Genomic DNA, 22,208 nt, shown 5'->3' on the forward strand with positions numbered 1-22,208 from the left:
GCTGCCATCACCATGCTTCACTGTAGGTTTTGCTGCTCTATTGGTGATGAGCAGTGTTGCGTTTGTGCCAAACATATCTTTTGGAATCAGGGCCAAAAAGTTCTATATTTCTGGTTAATGGTATCGGTCTGGTGATGAGCGGTGCCTGGTTTCCTCTAAACGTGACGCCTGGCATTCACGCCAAAGAGTTCAATCTTTGTCTCATCAGACCAGAGAATTTTATTTCTCATGCTCTGAGAGTCCTTCAGGTGCCTTTTGGCAAACTCCAGGTGGACTGCCATGCACCTTCGACAAAGGAGTGGCTTCCCTCTGGTCACTCTACCAACCATACAGGCCTGATTGGTGGAGTGCTGCAGAGATGGTTGTCCTTCTGGAAGGTTCTCCTATCTCCAGAAAGGACCGCTGGAGCTCTGAGTGACCATCGGGTTCTTTGCACCTCCCTGACTAAGGCCCTTCTCTCCCGATTGCTCAGTTTAGAAGGACGGCCAGCTCTAGGAAGAGTCCTGATGGTACAGAACATCTTCCATTTACAGATGATGGAGGTCACTGTGCTCATTGGAAACTTCAAAGCGGCAACATTTTTTCTGTACCCTTCTCCAGATTTGTGCTTTGAGGCAATCCTGTCTCTGAGGTCTACAGACAATTACTTTGACTTCATGCTTGGTTTGTGCTCTGACATGCACTGTCACCTGTGGGACGTATGGAGACAGGTGTGTGCCTTTCCAAATCATGCCCATCAACTGAATTTGCCACATGTGGACTCCAATGAAGCTGTAGGAACCTATCAAGGATGATCAGTGGAAGCTCAATTTTGAGCCTTATGGGAAAGGCTGTGAATACTTACGTACATGTTATTTCGTAGTTTTTTATTGTTAATAAATTTGCCAAAAAATGGTCATAACGGGGTGTTGTGTGTAGATGGAAAAAATTAATTTATTTCATTTTGGAATGAGGCTGTAACAACAAAAATGTGAAAAAAATGAAGCGCTGTGAATACTTTCCTACTTTCCAAATGCACAGTGTGTATATATATATATACACATTCACATTTTCTGAGCCGCGTCTCCTCACTAGGGTCGTGGGCGTGCTGGAGCCTATCCCAGCTATCTTCGGGCAGGAGGCGGGGTACACCCTGAACTGGTTGCCAGCTAATCGCAGGGCACATAAACACACTCACATTCACACCTACGGGCAATTTAGAGTCTCCAATTCATGCATGTTTTTGGGATGTGGGAGGAAACCGGAGTGCCCGGAGAAAACCCACGCAGGCACGGGGAGAACATGCAAACTCCACACAGGCAGCGCCAGGGATTGAACTCTGGTCCTCAGAACTGTGAGGCTGATGCTCTAACCAGTTACACACCGTGCCGCCATATATATATGTGTGTGTGTGTGTGTGTGTGTGTGTGTGTGTGTGTGTGTGTATGTATATATATATATATATATATATATATATATATATATATATATATATATATAAATAATGTAGTGGGACATCAAAGGTTGAATATGAAAAAAAAATCAATTCAACACTGGTGAAATTAAGAATGAACAATGCAGAACACAAACACAGCCTAAACACTTTTGCTTCGATTAACATACGGTGAATGTCAACTAATGTCCCAAATAAAATTTCCCAACTTGACTTTTTATTTAATAAGACAAAGTCCATAAATTATTATTGTTTTTCGGTATTAGATGTTTACGCACTAAGAATCAATGAAGAATGCTAAAATGTTTTGCTTTTAGGCCATCATCATCAATAAAGTGTTGCGCAAGGAGCTGTTTCATGGCCCGTGGACTTGTACACACCCCTCTGGAACAACCCAGATGCATGTGGCTCTTTATGAAATGTTTATCTGCTGTGCTTTAAATAAAACTCGCCGTGCGTACGGGGGAGACAAACAAGGCGCTGTGCTCTCAGGCGGCAACAATGGAGCTCCTCGGAGATCCATCCAAGCACCACTGTCACTGATATAAATAGTGTGAGCACTATCGCTTTGGCTCCACAACTGCCTTACAGTGATTGATAAGACTAAAAAAGAAAACATTGATTACACTTTGAATTTATCCTCCAGTGTGAAAGTTTATATAAAAGCATCCCATTATTAAATCTATCAATGTTATTAAAAACCAAATGTTTCATTGTTGAATAATCCTTTTAATGATAATTACTAATGATTTTTATGTCAGCCCAGGCCGTATTGGTCTTTTGCACACTGATGAGTTTCGCTTCATCTATTAGAGAGCTATCAACATTGATCATTTATGTGAATGATTCCCTCCTTGCAAAAACGATGACCTGCTGGCATGGCGCGACTGGGCCGTGTTACAGTGCAATGATCAATGATCTTGCTTCTGAATAGCTGCACCGAAGCTCATTAGTCAAAAACAAATCAGTCAATGTAAGCCACTTATTAGTATTGTGAATCATCACGTTTTAGTGTCAGGCTACTTATGGTGTCACCCACCAAACAACAGAAAGGGAGATGGGTTCCTAAGAATAGGGGGAAACATTCACAGAGAGCAATTCTGGTGTGTTGACCTTCTATATAGCGTGTGGCAAGAATCTACTGAATAAGTATTAGTTTTAATGCAATTCAAAACTTTAAAATTCACAAGTTTCTAAACACTAAATCTACAGAGCCATTTAGAAATGTGGAGCTAAAGATATCTTCTCATTTCTTATGGGAACCTTTCCTGTCCTAATTGTGGTCCTCATCATCTGATTAGAGGTGATTAGATTTCCACATCCTTGGACTGGGACTGTTGTAAGAGTTGGAGGGAGAAATCTTACAAAGGAACCAGTGGGACTCAATAAAGAGTTGTCTTTAGGCTGTGTTCACATTCGTCAGGTTTGGTTCGCTTTAAAACAAACTCTAATGCGATTGCTCTGACAGTCCGCCTCACAGTTCTGAGAACCAGAGTTCAAATTCGGCATCTCCTGTGTGGAGTTTGCATGTTCTCCCCGTGCCTGCGTGGGTTTTCTCTGGGTACTCCGGTTTCCTCCCACATCCCAAAAACATGCAAAGTAGGTTAATTGAAAAATCGAAATTTCCCGTAGGTGTGAATGTGAGTGGAAATCGTTGTTTGTCTATTTGTGCCCTGCGATCGGCTGGCGACCAGTTCAGGGTGTACACCGCCTCTTGCCCAGAGTCAGCTGGGGTAGGCTCCACCATGCCCGCCACCCTAGTATGGACAAGCGGTACGGAAAATGGATGGATGGATGATTCTCAACTGGTGGGTGGGTACCCAAAAGTGGGTCATGAATTCATTATGGGTCAGCAGACAGGCAGAAAAATATCACAGCGGGACCTCTGACACTGTTTTTTTTCATTTGATTGTTTTATGGACATTGTATTTTCATACAAATACTGTATTTAGTTTAATTCGGATTTCGTGTTTTGAAAGGATATTTTTGAACAATACTTTTTCTTTATTGTTGTTACTGTTTATTGTTATAGTCTTTATTGTTGGGTCATGACTTAAACAGGAAAACGTGGGTCCCATTTTGACAACAGTTGAGAACAACTGTTGTAGACTGTGACCTTGTGGCTAGGACTCAACATTCACCCTGTTGCTGATCTGTCGCTACCCCCTTGATTCATTACACTTGACATTTTAGGTTATCTGGCAATCAACCAATAAATCAGTATTCAGCCATGGCTTGTTGTGATTTAATTTATTTGTTTTAATAACAGTATTTTTTGAATTTTATTTTTATTTCTTTTTTTCCTTTGCTGCTACCAAAACTGCTTTTAGGTACCACATATTGGATTCAGAAAAAAAAAATCTGATGAATAATAGCATGAATTCCTGCTCTTCAGTGATGAAATATCTTGCAAGAGCTTACATACGCTCAAGTAATGTCTGAAATGCGATATTGATGGAATTTAGTGTCATTCTGTTGTGGGCAACGCATTGGGATTTGATAAGAACTTCTCTGAGGTTATTTCTGCAGTTTCCAAAGAGAGACTAAACATCGCAATTCTGCAATGGGACTTAAAAACTGAAAATAACTAACATTACTAGCACTCTCAGGAGAGTGCATACAACCTGATCCACGTCTTTGAAAGATACTGGCCGAGAATATTTCAGCAACACTGTTCCACTTTTGTTCACAGGCAGCTCCTGCTGGGCAGTATTTGTGCTTCAGTGCAGTATTATTTTGTCCGAGGGAGGTTGTTGTTTGGTTAATACGCAGAGCCACAAGCAGGGAGCAGACAGACTGAACTCTTTCAAGACAGACTATTTGAGTCAGCTATCTGACTTCATCAAACAGGACTTGACAATAAGCCCCCTGCATACAAGGGCTCTGCTGTTTTATTTCAGCGTTTTGTGTTGTCTTCATTTCCCAAAGCGGCTAACCAAAGTTGCTGACGTTCTTCTACCATACAGTATCTTTCAGTGGGATTCATAGGTCATTCTACCCAGTGCACTTTGCCCCTAATGGCATCCCAATGTGACAACTGCTCTCATGTTTTAAGGGCTCACATTTACAGCTATGGCACTGGAACCCTTACAGGAGTTGCATGTGAACGCACATAAACACCACAGGCAGACTTCCACACTAAATCATCTGTCTTTCCACACCCAAAATATGGAGAGCCTGGCCATGACACCTATAGGAAGTGAAACGTTGAAGTTAGCCCCACATTTGTGCAAAAACTCTGTTGTAGTCCATTCCAATTGTCTTTGAATGAGCTGTGTGCTCTCAAGTTCTTTCACACCAAACTTATCCAGAAATGCTTGATGCACCAGGGCACAGTCATACTGGAACAGAAACGCATTATCCCCAAAATATTTCCTCAAAGCCAGAAGTATACAATTGTCCAAAATATTACCTACTGCCCTACAAAAGCTGGAATGGGTTAGAAAATATACATTGGGTTCCCAATCATACTGTGTAGGGATGTTCCTATTCAACTTTTTCAGTTTCAATCCGATACCAATATTGCAGCCTTAAGTTTAGATCACTGATATCCATAACAAACAGGTTTGACAAAGAATTTCCCAGCTGAGCCTAATTAAACAAAAATCACTTTATAACCGTTGTCACACATTAAGCAAGTCATAGTTTGCACGGCGTACAGGTATGTGGAAAAAGAATGATCTTTCTGCTGATGAAAAATGTGAAATAGAGCAATGACTTGTGAAAGAAATGCATCACCATTGTAAATTTAGAAAAAAAAAATCTTTAAGGGCCATATTCTCCCGTGAGTGCATCAGTCTGTATTTTATGTGCCTGGCTTGCGCAGTTTCAAGGTATGCGGATTCTCCGGTAATGACTTCTGACACACCCGCAGTGCATATCCAGCTGGTTTGCGCATAACGGCTTGAGAGGCATGACTAATTCACGTCTGCGGGAGGGTAGAATTCCCAGTTTTTCTGTGACGTGAATGCCATTGAAATCCATCTGGGAAAATATGTCATACTTTAAATGTGAAATTAGCGTGTGAGTGTCTTATTTGTGTTTTACTGTTCTCCAGTGGTTTAATAAATGGCTGAAAAGTCCACTGGCGACTATATGGTGCTCCTTTCCGACATGGAGGGCATTCAAGTAAGTGTAATGTAAAAACACAGAAAAGACATGATTGCTTAAAAAAACAATACAGCAGAGACGCAAACGCAATATAGCGGGGTACTTTGTGTTTGTCCAACAGTATAATTACTGTTGGACAAAATTTGCATCCGCAAATAAATACAGGCATAAACTACATATAAACTTACTGTATATTTTCAATGGATGGAGATCGTTGGTTGAAATAGAATGTTTTGGTTTTGAAAGTATACCTACCGTAATTCCTCATGTATAATGCGCATCCATGTATAATACACACCCCCAAAGTTGACCTCAAAATTCTGGAAAACCCTTCTACCTCTGTATACTGTATTTTTACAATGCATGCTTTTGCTTCTACCCATATGATCAAAAAAAAAAATATCTGTATTTTGTTAGTTCTTTTCAAATAATTATTCTGAAGTTAAGCACTTTATTTGAACATGTAACAAGAGCTCTATTTTGAAATTCACAGCCCTACTTTTATTTAGTAAATGAGAAAACACAAAGTTGTGCTCATATGTTTGATTACCCAAGCAGAATTTGTAAGATGAGTACAATTCTTTAAAGAAAACATGAAGGCCCCAACGAAACACATTTAATGTTATTTTAATGGGATTCAAATTAAACTGTCAAGAATTTCAGAAAAGCATTCTCATTAAACAAAACATAACCATAAAGAAAAGGATGGTTGTTGTTCAGTCATCAGTCGTATTTAAAAAAACTAGATTTCACAAATTCGGCCAGGATATGTAAACTTATGAGCACAACTGTACATATTTGCAGTCATACGTACCCCTGTCAAATTGGAATGAAAGTGTAGGCTTCACCTTTTTCATAACCTCTAGGTTGTGGTATATTAGAATGAAAGTGTAAACCTTTCTCATCACCTCTCGGTGGCGGTGGCATATTGGAATTAACGTGTACAGCTTTTTTCATAACCTCTAGAAGACAGCATACATTTATAAAGTGGGAAAGTTTCCCCCTCCCCATTTCCCCCTATAGCTATGTATAATTCGCACCATTGACTTGACATTTTTTTTGGGGGGGAATGCGCATTATACATGAGAAATTACAGTAGTTCTCTTTATATACTGACAAAACAAACTGTTGCCATAATAATTTGAAACACTGTGTTTTGAGTAATTTTCAAAAGGAATATTGTTGTCATCACTGGTAGTTTTGATTTAAAAAAAAAAAAAAAAAACTCCAGACTATAAAACTGATGATTATAAATGTGTAAAGGTTAGGAAAATGAACAAAAACTGCATTGCCCAAAAATGTAATAACTAGTGGTGTTTTATATCAAAACAAAGATACGGGTGTGTGTGATTGTTGAAGTTTGTTATAAATAAGCATTTAAGGACTGTTAAGAGTTAGAGTAAGCTTCACTAATAAGCAAAGCTAAAGGTAACAGTCCTGGATGATTGTACATAATGAAACACACTAAATGTACTACCAATTGTGAGCATTATTCTGTATTCATAATAATCATTAGCTGTCACTTTAGGCATTGCCTCAGTATTGTATGTTGTCCTTGCATGCTAACGAAATACCGCTGCCTTATTTTATTTTATTTTTCCAACTCCACAGCTACTATATTGAGTTTGTATATTTTTGATGGAGTCGATCAATTGGACAGCAACCATGTTAAAGATTTTCCCTCCAAATGCAAGAGGAGCAGAGGGATTTTGAAAAAAAGGAAGCCAAAAGAGACAACTTCACAAAAAACAAACAGTTGACAGCAGTCCAGAGTTTGTTGCTCTGGTGGTCAACCCACGTATACTGGAGCTTCTAATACAGATTGCAAGGTGCAAGAGTTTACCTCTGTGACATGATCTTGTATGCTTCTGGAAGATAGCAGTTGATGTTCTCCATCTGGAAAGGGTCAGCGTCGCAGATCTTGTCATCTGTCCGCCCATAGTTGGCGCTTTCGATCGTTATGACATCACTTCCTGGACAGCGCAGATCGATGGGGTAACCCTCACAAGACAGCTCTCTCCGTACTAAGCCAAATGGCAGGGCAGCCCGACTGAACCCTGAGGGAGTGGAAAGAGAGCATTATCGGGGGGAATCAATTGGGAGCAGGGCCGACACTGAGAAACACAATACGTAAGAGATGGATGTGAACAAAGGCAACATCTATTTACTCTTACTCTGCTGAAATGCAATACATTTTTTCATTCAACAGTAACAACATGAGGTAAACTCATAAAATGTAACGAGATACAATCTATATGCTGTGGTAATAATGCTCAACTCTTTATTTCTTGTTTCTTAAATTTCTTAAATATTAGACAGAGTTGTCTCTTAAAAAAAAATAAAAAATGTTTTTTTAAATATATACTAAAAATACTAAATATAAATGAATGAATAATTCTTGGGTTTAACCAATCAGCGCCAGTCAGCTAACAGTTTCTGTACATTATCCACATGCGCTAACTGGAGCTGTGTGATATAACAATATATATATTGTAGCTATAAAACATCTATCGTACGATAAAATCCTCTGTCATTTGTAACGTTAGATTTTCCTTGTCGCTACTGAGGGAATCCTGTAATTTATTTTGCTCCGCTTACCAACACTTCTACTGGATAAATGCTTGGCATACTGTACTTGAATGTTAGATTAAACACTTGTGTTGTATTTATTTAAATTCTTTGCACTTAACTGAATGCCTTGAAATGTGGTTTCACTATTTTGAATGGTATTTATTTTGTCACTGGATATTTGTGTTTTATTTTATTTTATGAATATTTTATTCATTTAATTGTGTAGTTTGTATAACATGTATTATATAAATAAATGAAGAAAAGATCTGAGAAATTTGCAATTCATTTCAAGTTTAATAATAATAATTTAAGGGAACTATTGTATATCAGGATATATATTTTTATTGGGATATAAAATGTCCATATCGCATACATCTAACCCTTACTGCACCTGAATAAAATAAATAAATAAATAAATAAAAATCTATAATTGTAAAGGGTTTCATTGTTCGGCTAAAAAGTCAAGTTAATTTAAGGTTTTTTTCAATAGTATGAATGAGCAAACACATACAAACAACGAATAACCTGAGAATTTTGTAATCAAATATACATAGATCCAAAGCTATTCTGTTGTTGTTTTTTGAAACATAGTGTGTGACGGCTGTTGTCTGTCCTTGATTTCTATGCTGTGTTACACCACAATAAATGTTTGGTTTTTTTCCTTAACAAATAATATACAAAAAAAACTGTACGCAAATGCAATCTAATTGACTTTGCAGGAAGGAATTTCAAAATCAGCACTAATGGGGGTCGTATGAGGCTGAGTATGGGCGGGGCAAAAATCCAAATCAATATCAAGCCATAAAATACCCAGCTGAAAGTGAACATAAAGAAGCAAACAGTTCCAATTACAGAACATCTTTGGCTACTCATGCCTTACCATGTCGTCAAGTATTACAGCACACTGATACAGTATAAAGCTTAACCAAATTGCCAGATGCTCCTCTGTTCTAAACCACAAACAGCACTGAATCATAATATCCCATTTTTGAGCATCTGTTGCTTTTTTGTCCCTTAAATGCCAGTGTGCTAGCTATATTCCAGAGCTGCAGGCTCTTTAATGAGGTTTTTGTGGCTGGGTTACATGCACTTGTTTTGCTGTATTTCATTGGCACCTGTACAAATGAGACCAATCCATACATGCATTTGCTTGTGTTTACAAAGCACTTTTTGCAGCAGCAGTTGCCTTAACTACTGACTTCAGGACTACTAAAACTGCTTGGAATAGATCAGTTTATTTTACCCTATTGGCTACTTCATCAATTAAGTGCAAATACAATTATCTTTGTCTGATTAAATGGTATGCTACAATGGGAGGGGATTAAGCTGCTGAATTGTGGCCCTCACCCGAAAATGCTACTGTGGTATTTTATAAAGGAAGATAAATGTCACTTTATATAGCCTGATCCTCCATTTGTGGACCAATCAGGTGAAAGCTCTTCTTCTAAAGATGCTTAGTGTAGTGTAGCGCTCAGAGTAAACAAAGGATATATTTGTATGGAGGGGGCAGCTGCCACAGCCAAGCTAACCTCTCTATAAGACTTCATTTGTTTAGGGGCATCCAATCAAGGAAGGATCTTTTCTTCCTCCGCGGGCTCTCAAAGAAATCTTGTGTAAAGCAATGACACAATGATACATTTCAGAGATATTTCATTTTTGTAACCCTTTTCTTGCTGGAGTCAAAAAAGAAACAGTGTACGTCTTGACTTGTGACAAAGATCTCATGTGAGGGAGTGGAAATATTCAAACATGGCATGTTAGGAACAGCTGTTGACAGCCAATCTTTACTTCAAGTCAGTGTGGTTAAAAGTGGACAGCGTAATGTGTAAAAGCAATGTACATCATTCACTGCCACATTTTATACACAAATACTAACCTGCATGGTTGCTGCAAGGAGATTGCATTTCAGACGATGTAAGAGCTTGCCATTAAATACTTAACAGTACATGGGTGATGCATGTGTTACTTTCTAACCAGAATTCAACTTCTCTTTGTAGTTATTCAGTGCAAGTGTTTTGGGTTCTTTAGTTATGTGCAAGAACCTTTGAGTTTGTTCCCTAACTTGGCAGCCATACCCAGTGGTGCTCAGTATGAAGCAATTGCTGTTAAAATACTTAAATCACTAGAGAGGGCCTTTGAAAAGTCCGTTTCTGGTTTTATTATTTGAAACTGATGTAGTCATTATGCTTAAGTAGGAAAACAGACTGCAGCTATACACTGACACCTATGAATACTATACGACTCTCACCCATGTATTACGGGAATGATGATGTATTTCCAACCACGCAGATGACAGGCCCTGTAATAATGCTCTATTATTGAGTCAAAATCCAGACATTGGATGAAATGGTATGTCCACGAAATGCACTTAATTCCTCAGCTGTCTCAGTGCATTATTGTCCAAAAGTCGCTCTGCATTGATTAGACCCAAGGCTGTACTACTTTCCGAGCATGGTGTCGGGTGGTACATGTGGTATAACAAACACCCAACAGAAAAAGGAAAACAAAGCACAGCCAGCATGGCACTCAGTTGCGTGCAGAATAATTTGAATCAAAACTGTAAGCGTTCATGGATAACTGCTACCTGTATTATATATTACGTTCGTTGTAGCTACAAGATTGACACAATAGCTGCAGTAGGCGTCGTCACATTTTGTGAAAGGTATTTTCATTTTATTTGTTTATGTTACAGTGGTAAACTTACACTTGTGTCGATTAAGAATGATAAGAATGTTTTTAACAATGTGCTATATATAAATACACACACGAGAGGTCTGTGACGTGTCTAACTTGAGCATTGCCACCTCGTCATTAAAGTTAAGAGAGAGTTTAAGGAGGGCTGCATCATTTTAATATTAACAGTGGTTAACGTATTTATACTTACATTTTTGTACTTAAAACATTGCCTGGACAGTAAATAAAGGTTGTATGATGGTGGCAGTGTGAACCTGGAACAATTTATTTGTTTTCCATTATTTCATAAGAGAAACATTGTTTCCAATTCCCAACAAACCATCCAAAATCAGATTGTGGTCGACTATGGTGGTTCCACTTTATTATGTGGTATTCTCGTGGTGATAAAACTTTGTGGTTATTTTTTTTAAGTATTTTCACCATTGAATCACTTGCAAAATATTTCTGAAAACCAGATTTTTTAATTTGTGATACTGTAAAAAAAAAATATCAAAAAATGTAGGCATCCCACCTATCCTAGTGTACTTGCACTGCAAACTCCAGTAGATTGGGTTTTGGGTGTAGCCAAGTCACAACTCTGTTTTTATACACATAAAAAAAAATAAAACAGCATAGCACCATCAGTCTTGGACTGGCATATTCATGAAACACAATTACAAGAGGATATTTTAATCACGTGTGATCACACTAAATAATGCAGCCCTATGGGGGGCACAAGCCAGTGCAAACTGTAGGCCGGTCCCAAGCCCGGATAAATGCAGAGGTTGCGTCAGGAAGGGCAATCGGCTTAAAACTTTGCCAAACAAATATGAGCGTTGATCCAAAGAATTCCATACCGGATAGGCCGTGACCCGGGTTAACAACGTCCGCCACCGGCGCCGTCAACCTTCAGGGTGCCGTTGGAAATTCAGCTACTGTGGGTCGAAGTCGAAGAAGAAGAGGTGGAAAGCGGGTTCTTCGGCAGAAAGAGAAGAGGAAAGCACAGAGCCTAGAACTGAATGTGGGGACTTTGAATGTTGGTACTATGACAGGAAAATCTCGGGAGTTGGTTGACATGATGATTAGGAGAAAGGTTTATTTATTGTGTGTCCAGGTGGAAAGGCAGTAAGGCTAGAAGTTTAGGGGCAAGGTTTAAATTATTTTACCATGGTGTAGATGGGAAGAGAATTGGAGTCGGGGTTATTTTAAAAGGAGAGTTGGCTAAGAATGTCTTGGAGGTGAAAAGAGTATCAGATCGAGTGATGAGGCTGAAACTTGAAATTGAGGGTGTTATGTATAATGTGATTAGTGGCTATGCCCCACAGAAAATTCTGGAAAATTCGAGACGAAGTAGTTCTGAGCATCCAAGACAGAGAGAGAGTCGTGATTGGTGCAGATTGTAATGGACATGTTGGTGAAGGAAATAGGGGTGATGAGGAAGTGATGGGTAAGTACAGCATCCAGGAAAGGAACTTGGAGAGACAGATGGTGGTAGACATTGCAAAAAGGAGGCAAATAGATGTAGTGAACACTTTTTTCCAGAAGAGGCAGGAACATAGGGTGACCTACAAGAGCGGAGGTAAAAGCGCGCAGGTGGATTACATCTTGTGCAGACGATTTAATCGGAAGGAGGTTACCAACTGTAAGATTGTGGTAGGGGAGAGTGTGGCTAGACAGCGTAGGATGGTGCTGTGTAAAATGACTCTGGTGGTGGGGAGGAAGATTAGGAAGACAAAGGCAGAGCAGAGAACCATGTGGTGGAAGCTGAGACAGGACGAGTGTTGTGCGGCTTTTCGGGAAGAGGTGAGACAGGCTCTCAGTGGACAGGAGGAGCTCGCAGAAGACTGGAACATTGCAGCCAAGGTGATCAGAGAGACAGGCAGGCAAGTACTTGGTGTATCGTCTGGCAGGAAAGGAGAGAAGGAGACTTGGTGGTGGAACCTCACAGTAAAGGAAATCATACAAGGAAAAAGGTTAGCTAATAAGAAATTGGACACTGAGAGGACCGAGGAGAGGCGAAAGGAATACATTGAAATGTGACACAGGGCAAAGGTAGAGGTGGCAAAGGCCAAACAAGAGGCATTTGATGACATGTATGCCAGGTTGGACACTAAAGAAGGAGAAAAGGATCTATACAGGCTGGCCAGACAGAGGGATAGAGATGGGAAGGATGTGCAGCAGGTTAGGGTGATTAAGGATAGCGATGGAAATATGTTGACTGGTGCCAGCAGTGTGCTAGCTAAATGGAAAAAATACTTCGAGGAGTTGATGAATGAGGAAAATGAGAGAGAAGGGAGAGTAGAAGAGGCAAGTGTGGTGGACCAGGAAGTGGCAATGAATAAGGGGGAAGTTAGAAAGGCATTAAAGAGGATGAAAAATGGAAAGGGGGTTGGTCCTGATGACATTCGTGTGGAGGTATGGAAGCATCTAGGAGAGGTGGCTGTGGAGTTTTTCACCAGCTTGTTCAATAGAATTCTAGCGCGTGAGAAGATGCCTGAGGAATGGAGGAAAAGTGTGCTGGTGCCCATTTTTAAGAACAAGTGGGATGTGCAGAGCTTTGGGAACTATGGAGGAATAAGGTTGATGAGCCACACAATTAAGTTATGAGAAAGAGTAGTGGAGGCTAGACTCAGGACAGATGTGAGTATTTGCGAGCAACAGTTTGGTTTCATGCCTAGAAAGAGTACCACAGATGCATTATTTGCCTTGAGGATGTTGATGGAAAAGTACAGAGAAAGTCAGAAGGAGCTACATTGTGTCTTCGTAGATCTAGAGAAAGCCTATGACAGAGTACCCAGAGAGGAACTGTGGTACTGCATGCGAAAGTCTGGAGTGGCAGAGAAGTATGTTAGAATAATACAGCACATGTACGAGGGCATCAGAACAGTGGTGAGGTGTGCTGTAGGTGTGACAGACGAATTTAAGGTGGAGGTGGGACTGCATCAGGGATCAGCCCTGAGCCCTTTCCTGTTTGCAGTGGTGATGGATAGGCTGACAGATGAGGTTAGACTGGAATCCCCGTGGACCATGATGTTTGCAGATGACATTGTGATCTGCAGTGAAAGCAGGGAGCAGGTGGAGGAACAGTTAGAAAGATGGAGACATGCACTGGAAAGCAGAGGAATGAAGATTAGCCGAAGTAAGACAATATATGTGCATGAATGAGAGGGGTGGTGGGGGAAGAGTATATTGGTAGAAGGATAATGAGGATGGAGCTGCCAGGCAAGAGAGCTAGAGGAAGACCAAAGAGAAGGTTGATGGATGTCGTGAGGGCAGTTGGTGTTCGAGAGGTGGATGCAGGAGATAGGCTTACATGGAAAAGGATGATGCGCTGTGGCGACCCCTAAAGGGACAAGCCGAAAGGAAAAGAAGAAGTGTGATCACACTAAATCCAAACGAAACCCAATACTTACTGTGTCATTTAACTAAATAATTTCATTATCCAAATGAGCCATACAGGTAAGAGTTATTTTGTGCTTGGAATCGTAAAATAATTATTCCGGTCAATGATATGAAAACGATTTACTCTCCATATGTTGACAGTAAGTCCAGGAAGGAATATCAATATACTGTTGTGGATTTTGGTGCTAATGTGTCCTCCTTCTCTGCATCCAGATGGGTCAGAATGCTTCATAATAAATTTATTGTGATTGTTTCGACAGCTTTTTATGGGGAGAAAGCTGCTAAAAAGATGAAGTTGTGCCAGAACGTAACATTAAATTGTGTTTGCACGTGTTCTGCTCCTCCTCTTCCTCCTCTTCACCAGTAGAAAACACTCATAAACATGTTAAATGCTATTGTTTTAAGACTGTGCAGGGTCAATCAGAAGCGTTGACAAAACAAAAGAGTGATGCCGATCAGTCAAACCTCACAGAATCTGCATGTAATAAAAAGCTAATGCATATGCAATAAAATATTATGGAGGAAGCGCAGTGCTGTGACCATGGCAACATGGTGCAGCTGAGAGATAACTGGCCAGATCCTTATCATGGTCTTGTCGACATGCCTCCTAATCAGACATTCTAGTCAATCTGTCCATCCCAGCACTTGAAAAGCATTTGAGCCTCTCTCCGTCAGCCAGAGACAGGTGACAATTTAAAGGAAGAGATAACACTACGTGTAGGCGTAAGACAACCATAACAGCGACAATATGCCTTGGAACTGAATGAATACCTGCCTTCCTTTCTCATACTGTGTTGATGATGACTTTGTTAGAAATTGTGTATATACCAATCATTGAACTGTTTTATACAGAGATAAATTCACTGATAATGGGTTTGTTAATAGCATGATTAAGAAAAAAAAACAACCAAAACATTGAGGAGGGATGGGGAATTTTTCATAATTTCTTTGAAAACATGCATGAATTAAAAAAGATATATCAAGGAGGTGGGCATCTATAAATATGTACAAATTGAGATTATTCAGCCTTGCCTAGGTCTGCTCTCTTCTAAGTACCATTGCAGTTTACAATGTGACAACTGAACCTTTAGACATCTGCTTATCATACATGTTGTTATAACATGCTGGTAATTGACTTCGATTTGTGCAAAGGACCTCTATTTCCATGGGTTATAGCACATTATTACGCCTATGAGGAGCCTCTATTTAAAGCTTCCCAGGTTGGCATTTATTACCGTGTGTAACCTTTGCAATGGCATTAGGCCAATACCAAATCTGCAGCTTTGGAACTGTGAGATTTTCCCATATGTAAGACAAAGCCATTGTGCACGGTCTCTTAAGTGCAATATTATAATCATGATTTTTTTTTTTTTTTTTTTTTTTTGGCAGATGAGCCAAATCAATTGGAAAGTGACCATCTGGTAGGATATGAGTGTCACTGAAGCAGGGGTAATGAACAAAGTACCTTCCTATTTCATCGGAATAGCAAGTCATTAGGGTCTTCATCAGCCTTAAACCCTGCACTGTACTTGCAAAGAACAAGTCATTATCATTGCACATACCAAGGACAATCACAGCATACGAAAGACTCAACCCAAAAAAACTCTGAAACAGTTAAGCGTTTTGGAGCTTGGAAACATCTGAAAATGGATCTCAGAGTGGAAGTTTTAGAAAACAACATAATCATATCCAGTGCTTAAAACAGCTGTGTGTGAACAAGCGGAAAACACAGATAGGCTTTTATTCAGAGTAGTGAGTGTGGGAACTAAAGCAAAAAATTATGGACCACAGCATTGTTGGACCAAAGTCTATATTTACAGCACCCTTACTGCATCCAGCACAGTCCTATTACATATATGCATACATTTTAAAGCTACACATGCAGTAACATTCAAAAAGTAATTTACATAATGCCCACCAATAGTCATAGCAGTTTCCTGATTAGTAATGTTGCTAGGCATGCATATTTCAGGGATCATTGTTAAATATTGTCTTAATTTTTCAAAAATGTCAAATGAAAAAAAAAATCCCCTTTTCACTTAATTGTTGTCCACAAACATACCTAAAATGACAGAAAAAAAACGATGTGCTACTTTCTTGCACCCAGTAAAGGTTTTCTTATTAAAATGACCCTTTGTAACTTGAGTAACCCATGCCTCCAGACAGAGTCCAGGGGCTAAGCTGATCAAAAGGCCTATTCAGCCACTAACCCTTGCCATCACTGTGACCGGAGCACAAAGGTCTCCAGATTATTTTGATGAGAAACCAGATAATTTTTCAGTCGAGAGTGTGACACAGACGCTCCTGATGCTTGTCGTCGACAGTTAGCGTAGGTCTTTGATTTCCCTTCTGATGGGGACTAAACAGCTACTTTTAAAAGAGCTAGCATCTCTCTTTGGCCAGCTATTATTTGGCACTCTTGAGCTGACAAGGTCTCTCACTAGGGTGGGATTTGAGGTGAAAGAATAGTGTGGCCCACAGCATTAATGGGGAGCTACAGGAAACGCAGCTTGAGTCCACCCCACGCCTTTCTCTATGGTACAAGTAAAGGAAGCCCACGAGGGAAAAGAAACCTTCAAGTTAAGACTCTTCCCACATAGCTGACTCTATAATCCACAGATATCCTTTACAACAACAGAAGTCAGGTCCACCCAGGGGTGAAGAAACAAATTATTTCATATAACCTGCAAACAGCAGGATATGAGGTGTGCTGCTTCCCCTTATTGTGGAGAACGAATTGTAACTTCAAAATGTATTATTTTTCATGTTAGTAGTGCCATTGCTCAAAATGTGTTCATTTGTGACAGATGAGATATAACATTTCACAGTCAGAAGACTTAATAGTTCCAAAATATCAGACTTTTTCTTCGTATTTCTTCATGTGAGGCATAATTAGAGACAGAAAATGAAAAATCTCACTTAGCACTTAGTATTGCTGCGTTCCAGAAAACTGGGAAGTCAGGAATCTGTGAAATTACAGACTTCTAACTAGGAAAAGTGCAGTGTAATATCAAGTTGTGGTACTGGGGCTAGGTTATATGGCCTAAAATTCACATCACTGAATAAATGTATACCCTGCAATTGGCTGGTGACCAGATCAGGGTGTACGCCACCTCTCGCCTGAAGATAGCTCAGATAGGCTCCAACACGCCCGCGACCCTTGTGAGGATAAAGCGGTACGGAAATGATATAAACTTAAGTGTAAAAATTATAATTATTTTGAATTATTTAGTATTTCGAACTGTGTTATATATTCCTTCCTTCCTATGAACATAATCGCTATTTACAGCCATAGCATGAATAACCTGTAATTGACATGTAGTTGAACCTGAAGGAGCCTCAGAAGTAACCAAGTACCAAATAAATAAACCTGTCCCAAATAAACAACATTAAAGTTAATAAACAGTAATTTTAAAAAAATGCAATAAACTTTCATGCAAAATACATTTGTACCCAATTATCTTTGTCATATCCTGTTTTGTTTGCTTGTTTCCTGTGTGGAATTTTCTGTTGTGTTGCATGGAGTCCCTGGGTGTCGGTTGGTGGCAGAGTCTCCCACGATGCAGCTGCTGCTGATATGTCATCAGCAGTGTTTTTAAGCATGGAAAACGCAGGAGGAAAATGCGGAGAAATTGTACTTTGCTTGTTGCCATTTCCTTGCCAGCTTTGTTACAATCTTGCGCATTCCCATGTTCATTCCGTCCTCCCAGTAGCTATTTGCGTCTGCTGTTTTTCTAGTAAGTACTAATGTGTTTTTCTGTTCCTGTTTCTCTTCCTTGTATAGGTTAGAGTTTGTTCACCTTGTAGATCTCAGAGTAGAGCCGCCGCTCCTCCACATCGAGACGAGCCAGATGAGGTGGCTGGGGCATCTGATTCGGACGCCTCCCGGACGCCTCCTTGGTGAGGTGTTCCGGGCATGTCCCACCGGGAGGAGACCCCGGGGACGACCCAAGACACGCTGGAGAGACTACATCCTTCAGCTGGCCTGGGAACACCTCGGGATCCCCCGGAAGAGATGGATGAAGTGGCTGGGGAGAGGGAAGTCTGGGAATCCTTGCTAAAGCTATTGCCCCCGGGACCCGACCTCGGATAAGCGGTAGAAAATGGATGGATGGATGGATGGATTTGCTTATCAGTAGCATGGCTTCTCCTTCTCCTGTTCTCTCTTCTTGCTCGGTGAGTAGCTTGGTTAGCCCCTCGTCCTCCTTCAGTAATACCCATACTTGTCAGAAGTGTAGATTTGCCGCCATGGGGCCAGGGATAAGTGAGTTAGAGGAGCGACTATGCACCATGAAAGGACAGTGTATTGCCACCCTAGCTAACCAGCCACAGCTCATAGTTGGCGCGGAGCAAGTTAGCTTAGCGCCTAGCATTCCTCCAGTAGTTTGAGTCCGAGAAGCTGGGAAAGCAGGGAGTGTGGGTGACTGTCCAACTTGGACACACCTTTTTTTTAAATGAGCTCGGAGAAAAATACAATTAAAAAAAAATAAATCAAATAAATAAATGCTGGCAGCACCTCCGACTCCGTGGTCAGATGTGCTTTAAGTAATTTTCACAGTGAGGCCGTTACATTGATCACTTAAATTCATAACAATGGTGACTGTCATCATGAAAAAATGCAACAAATATCAAAGAAACAAAACAGAACCAAATCGACATTTAGGCTCGAGGGAGGCTGTCACAATGTGCGAATATCACACCAGATGCCAACACTGTTTGCAGAACAAAAGTGTTGTCTTTGTGCCAACAAAGTCTCTCGAAATATATGAGTTATTAGTGCAATTAAAGATTGCAGTTTCATGAGTCATCAAAGCTTCCTTTTATATTTTACTTCTCTTTCATCAAGGTGTTATACTAGTGCAGGATTGTTGTGAGGGCTAAATCATATACAATATTTGAATATGGGTTATAGTAGGAAATGTTAAAAAGAAAAACACCTGCAAAGAGAAGGAGGGAAAAGCATGATGATAGTGGTAGTGGAAGACGACCAGCCAAAGAGCTGCAAGGAAAGTGTGTTTGAAGCTCATTTGTATTCCCCACCATCTAACTCCCTCCAGTTCATTTACATCTCCGCTACTTCCATAGCAACAGCAGGGGGGCTATCAAGAGCATCTTTGATATAGGTACATGACTGTGAAATAGCTCCTGTCATTTTCCAGCGAGGACACACCTTTGATTTTAAAGATGGGCTTCTTTACCAAGAAATGAAACCTTACCAATCGCTTCCACTTCTCCATCCAGCAGGGCACACAAGTCAATGCGGGAAATGCTATTAGCATATATGACCTCAGTTTTAAGTATAATATTACCTTATGTAAAAGACTCATGGTTTGTCTCATCTTTTATTTCAGACAAATAAAATATTGCTTTATTAATCCTACAGGAAATTATGTGGCTTGGTTGTGACAGAAATGCAATACATTAAAAATACTCATGAAACACCATGTACACTTGTATGTAAATCAACCTTTAGGCCTAATTAAGCTCAATGGGGCTCATCAAGGTCAAAAATCCCCCCTTTTTTCATAATGCATTATTGACTTTCCATCATCAACACGTCGGCTGGCTGCACTCACACAAGCACACAGTGTCATCTCACCGTCTAATATCGGATCGCCCAGGGGGCCATCGCGCGCTTGCAAGCGTGTGCATGTATGTTCGTGCACGTGTATGCGCCTTTGTGTAAGAGGGTGAGAGAGAGAGAAAGGGCGAGTGCTTTTTAGGCCATACAACACAATAAGGACATGTTTTGTAATAAAGTGGCTGCAATGTCCATCAAATATCTCACGACATCCCATGATCCTTGACAAATATCCCAACAGTATGTTTTAGCTCAAATTTTGCACTTTTCTTTTTCCAACCCAGTTCAGCAAAATGTAATACAAAATTTATGCAGTCAATTATATTGTCAAAGCCATTTTTACATTACTTTGTAATTGGATTGGATGTTTTTTAGTAGTTTAACTAGTGAAGTGAACCAATGAGTCATTCTTAAAAGAACTGGTATTAAGCAGTTATTTAAAGATTAATCCAGTATTTTAGTGAGGGCAGGCACTTTTGACCTCATTATGCAGCCTCATCGCTAACAATATTTCACTTTATATTAAGTAAGTTTAAATGTGATAAGGATGCCAGCCATATTTTCTTTGAAAGACCTTTCAAATTGGATTTGGGATGTGTTTGCCAGCTCACTGCCACTGTTTCCATTACAAATGATGAAAAAATAGACTCATATACGTCAAGCAGCTCGGACTAGGTTCGCTCTCTGCTCCAATGAAGCGTTTGATGCTCCTTGATTCAATAAGGAAACATTTCCCAGTGGGTCACCAGAGGGGGCACACACAAATGAGAGAGGTCCATCTGCTTGGTTTGCATTTCCCAAGTGCACTTCCTCAAGTAGGACCACAGTGCTTGTTTCCTTAGCCGAGACTACATTTTCATGTGTATGCATTTGTGCCGCAGTATTCAGCTAGTGTTTCGACTGACCCCCACCTGCCATTGAAGTCTGCTGACCACCCCACTGAGGAAACCATTGTTACCAAATGTGATTCAACTCTCTTAAAGTCCCGACTGCAGACTTGCTGCCATCTAGTTAAGACAGGTTGTTATGTTGAAAAAAAAAAGCTAATTTATTTCACATTCGTCTTTTGGACTTTTGTGTAGTGATGCAAATGCTGATAAATCACTGCAAAATAAATGGAACTTTTAGCAACATTATTTTTACATGTTAAATCCTTGCACTTCAAGTTTTTCACCATGTTACTTCTAGACAAAGCTCACTATTTTACAGTAGCTTTTATGGATCAATAATCTGTTCTGTTCATTATAACCCTGTGTAAATTTTTGTGGTTACATTCAATCTTATCTGTTCAAAAGAAGACCCTGTCCTGTTTCTCATTGGAAGTGTTCTGATTTTAGTGAAGTTATTTTTTTACTGCATGCCATTGTGAAACTAGTACCAGTTGAAAACTGGACAAACTTATTAACTGGCAATTCATCAATGAATATGCCCATTGTTAAAAGTATATTCAGTTTAGTACCTTTCAGTGATGTAAACATGTGACTCTTTGGCACCCTAAGTAGTCATACAAATGATGAATGATTGCAGTCACAGTGAACTCTCTAGAGTTGACAACGACGTTTATAAACACAAGGACATTACATGGAGTGAGAAACTGTCAGTGTAAAGCCTGGTCCATGTCCGGTGCATTTAGAAATTCTCAGTTTAAGAGAGTTCGGGTTTGCAGTATGTGTAAAAGAGGATTAAGCCTTCTCACCAATATTCACAGTCTTGCAACTGTTTCCTTCCATCACAAGAAGGAAACCTTAATGTTCCCATTTCATGATTTATAAGATGGCTCTCATGACTTGAATTCTCTTTCGAAAGTTCAAACAGATTTCTGAATGTTTAAGGTGGTATGTAAAGCATGTGATTGAAATTAAGATCAAGCAGCACCAAGGGATAACAACCCCGCCATGCGGAGTCAGTATTAGTTTGGACATTTATCTCAGTTAATTAAAAATGACTTACTCTATTGGTATTGATTTGTAATGTTTCCACATGCGAAACATTGGATAGTTGTTTTCTTCAGACAATCGTTTACTTTAGGGGCTTAAGAAAAGAGAGCCATGCCCTTGACATATGGACACACTTAGGGGTCATAATGACTCACAAGGTCAAATGCTGAGTCACACGAGGTCAAGACGTAGTGATCTGTCACAGGACAAATGGTCTGGGCTGACAAGTTAAAGCTGACAGCGAGCAAACTAGAAATTCACGACCTCTTTCTCTAAATGGTGACTTTTGAAAATGGGATAATGAGCTAAAACAACTTTTTTCCCCAGACAGCCTATGATCACTTGGATTGTGACAAATGTTAAGGTTAATATGAATGTATGACTGAAAATAATATTAGTATACATACATACAAAACAAACATCATACAAGGTGTCAGGTTGATTTTCTTTCAGCAATTGAGATAAAAATGTTGAAAGCACTACTTAGCTATCACCAGCAGAT

General features: G+C 39.9%; 1 protein-coding gene across 26 annotated transcripts in view; it reads right to left on the reverse strand.

Moving 5' to 3' along the window:
- Window positions 1–22,208, reverse strand: part of adgrl2a (adhesion G protein-coupled receptor L2a) — a 144,981-nt gene that overhangs the window by 77,012 nt on the left and 45,761 nt on the right. For all 26 annotated transcript variants that reach the window (XM_061682909.1, XM_061682914.1, XM_061682920.1 and 23 more), the window contains exon 3: window positions 7,386–7,599. In XM_061682909.1, the coding sequence (XP_061538893.1) occupies window positions 7,386–7,599 (214 nt within the window). The remainder of the gene's footprint in view (window positions 1–7,385; window positions 7,600–22,208) is intronic.

The sequence above is a fragment of the Phycodurus eques genome, chromosome 8 (assembly GCF_024500275.1).
Source record: "Phycodurus eques isolate BA_2022a chromosome 8, UOR_Pequ_1.1, whole genome shotgun sequence".
Lineage (NCBI taxonomy): Eukaryota > Metazoa > Chordata > Actinopteri > Syngnathiformes > Syngnathidae > Phycodurus > Phycodurus eques.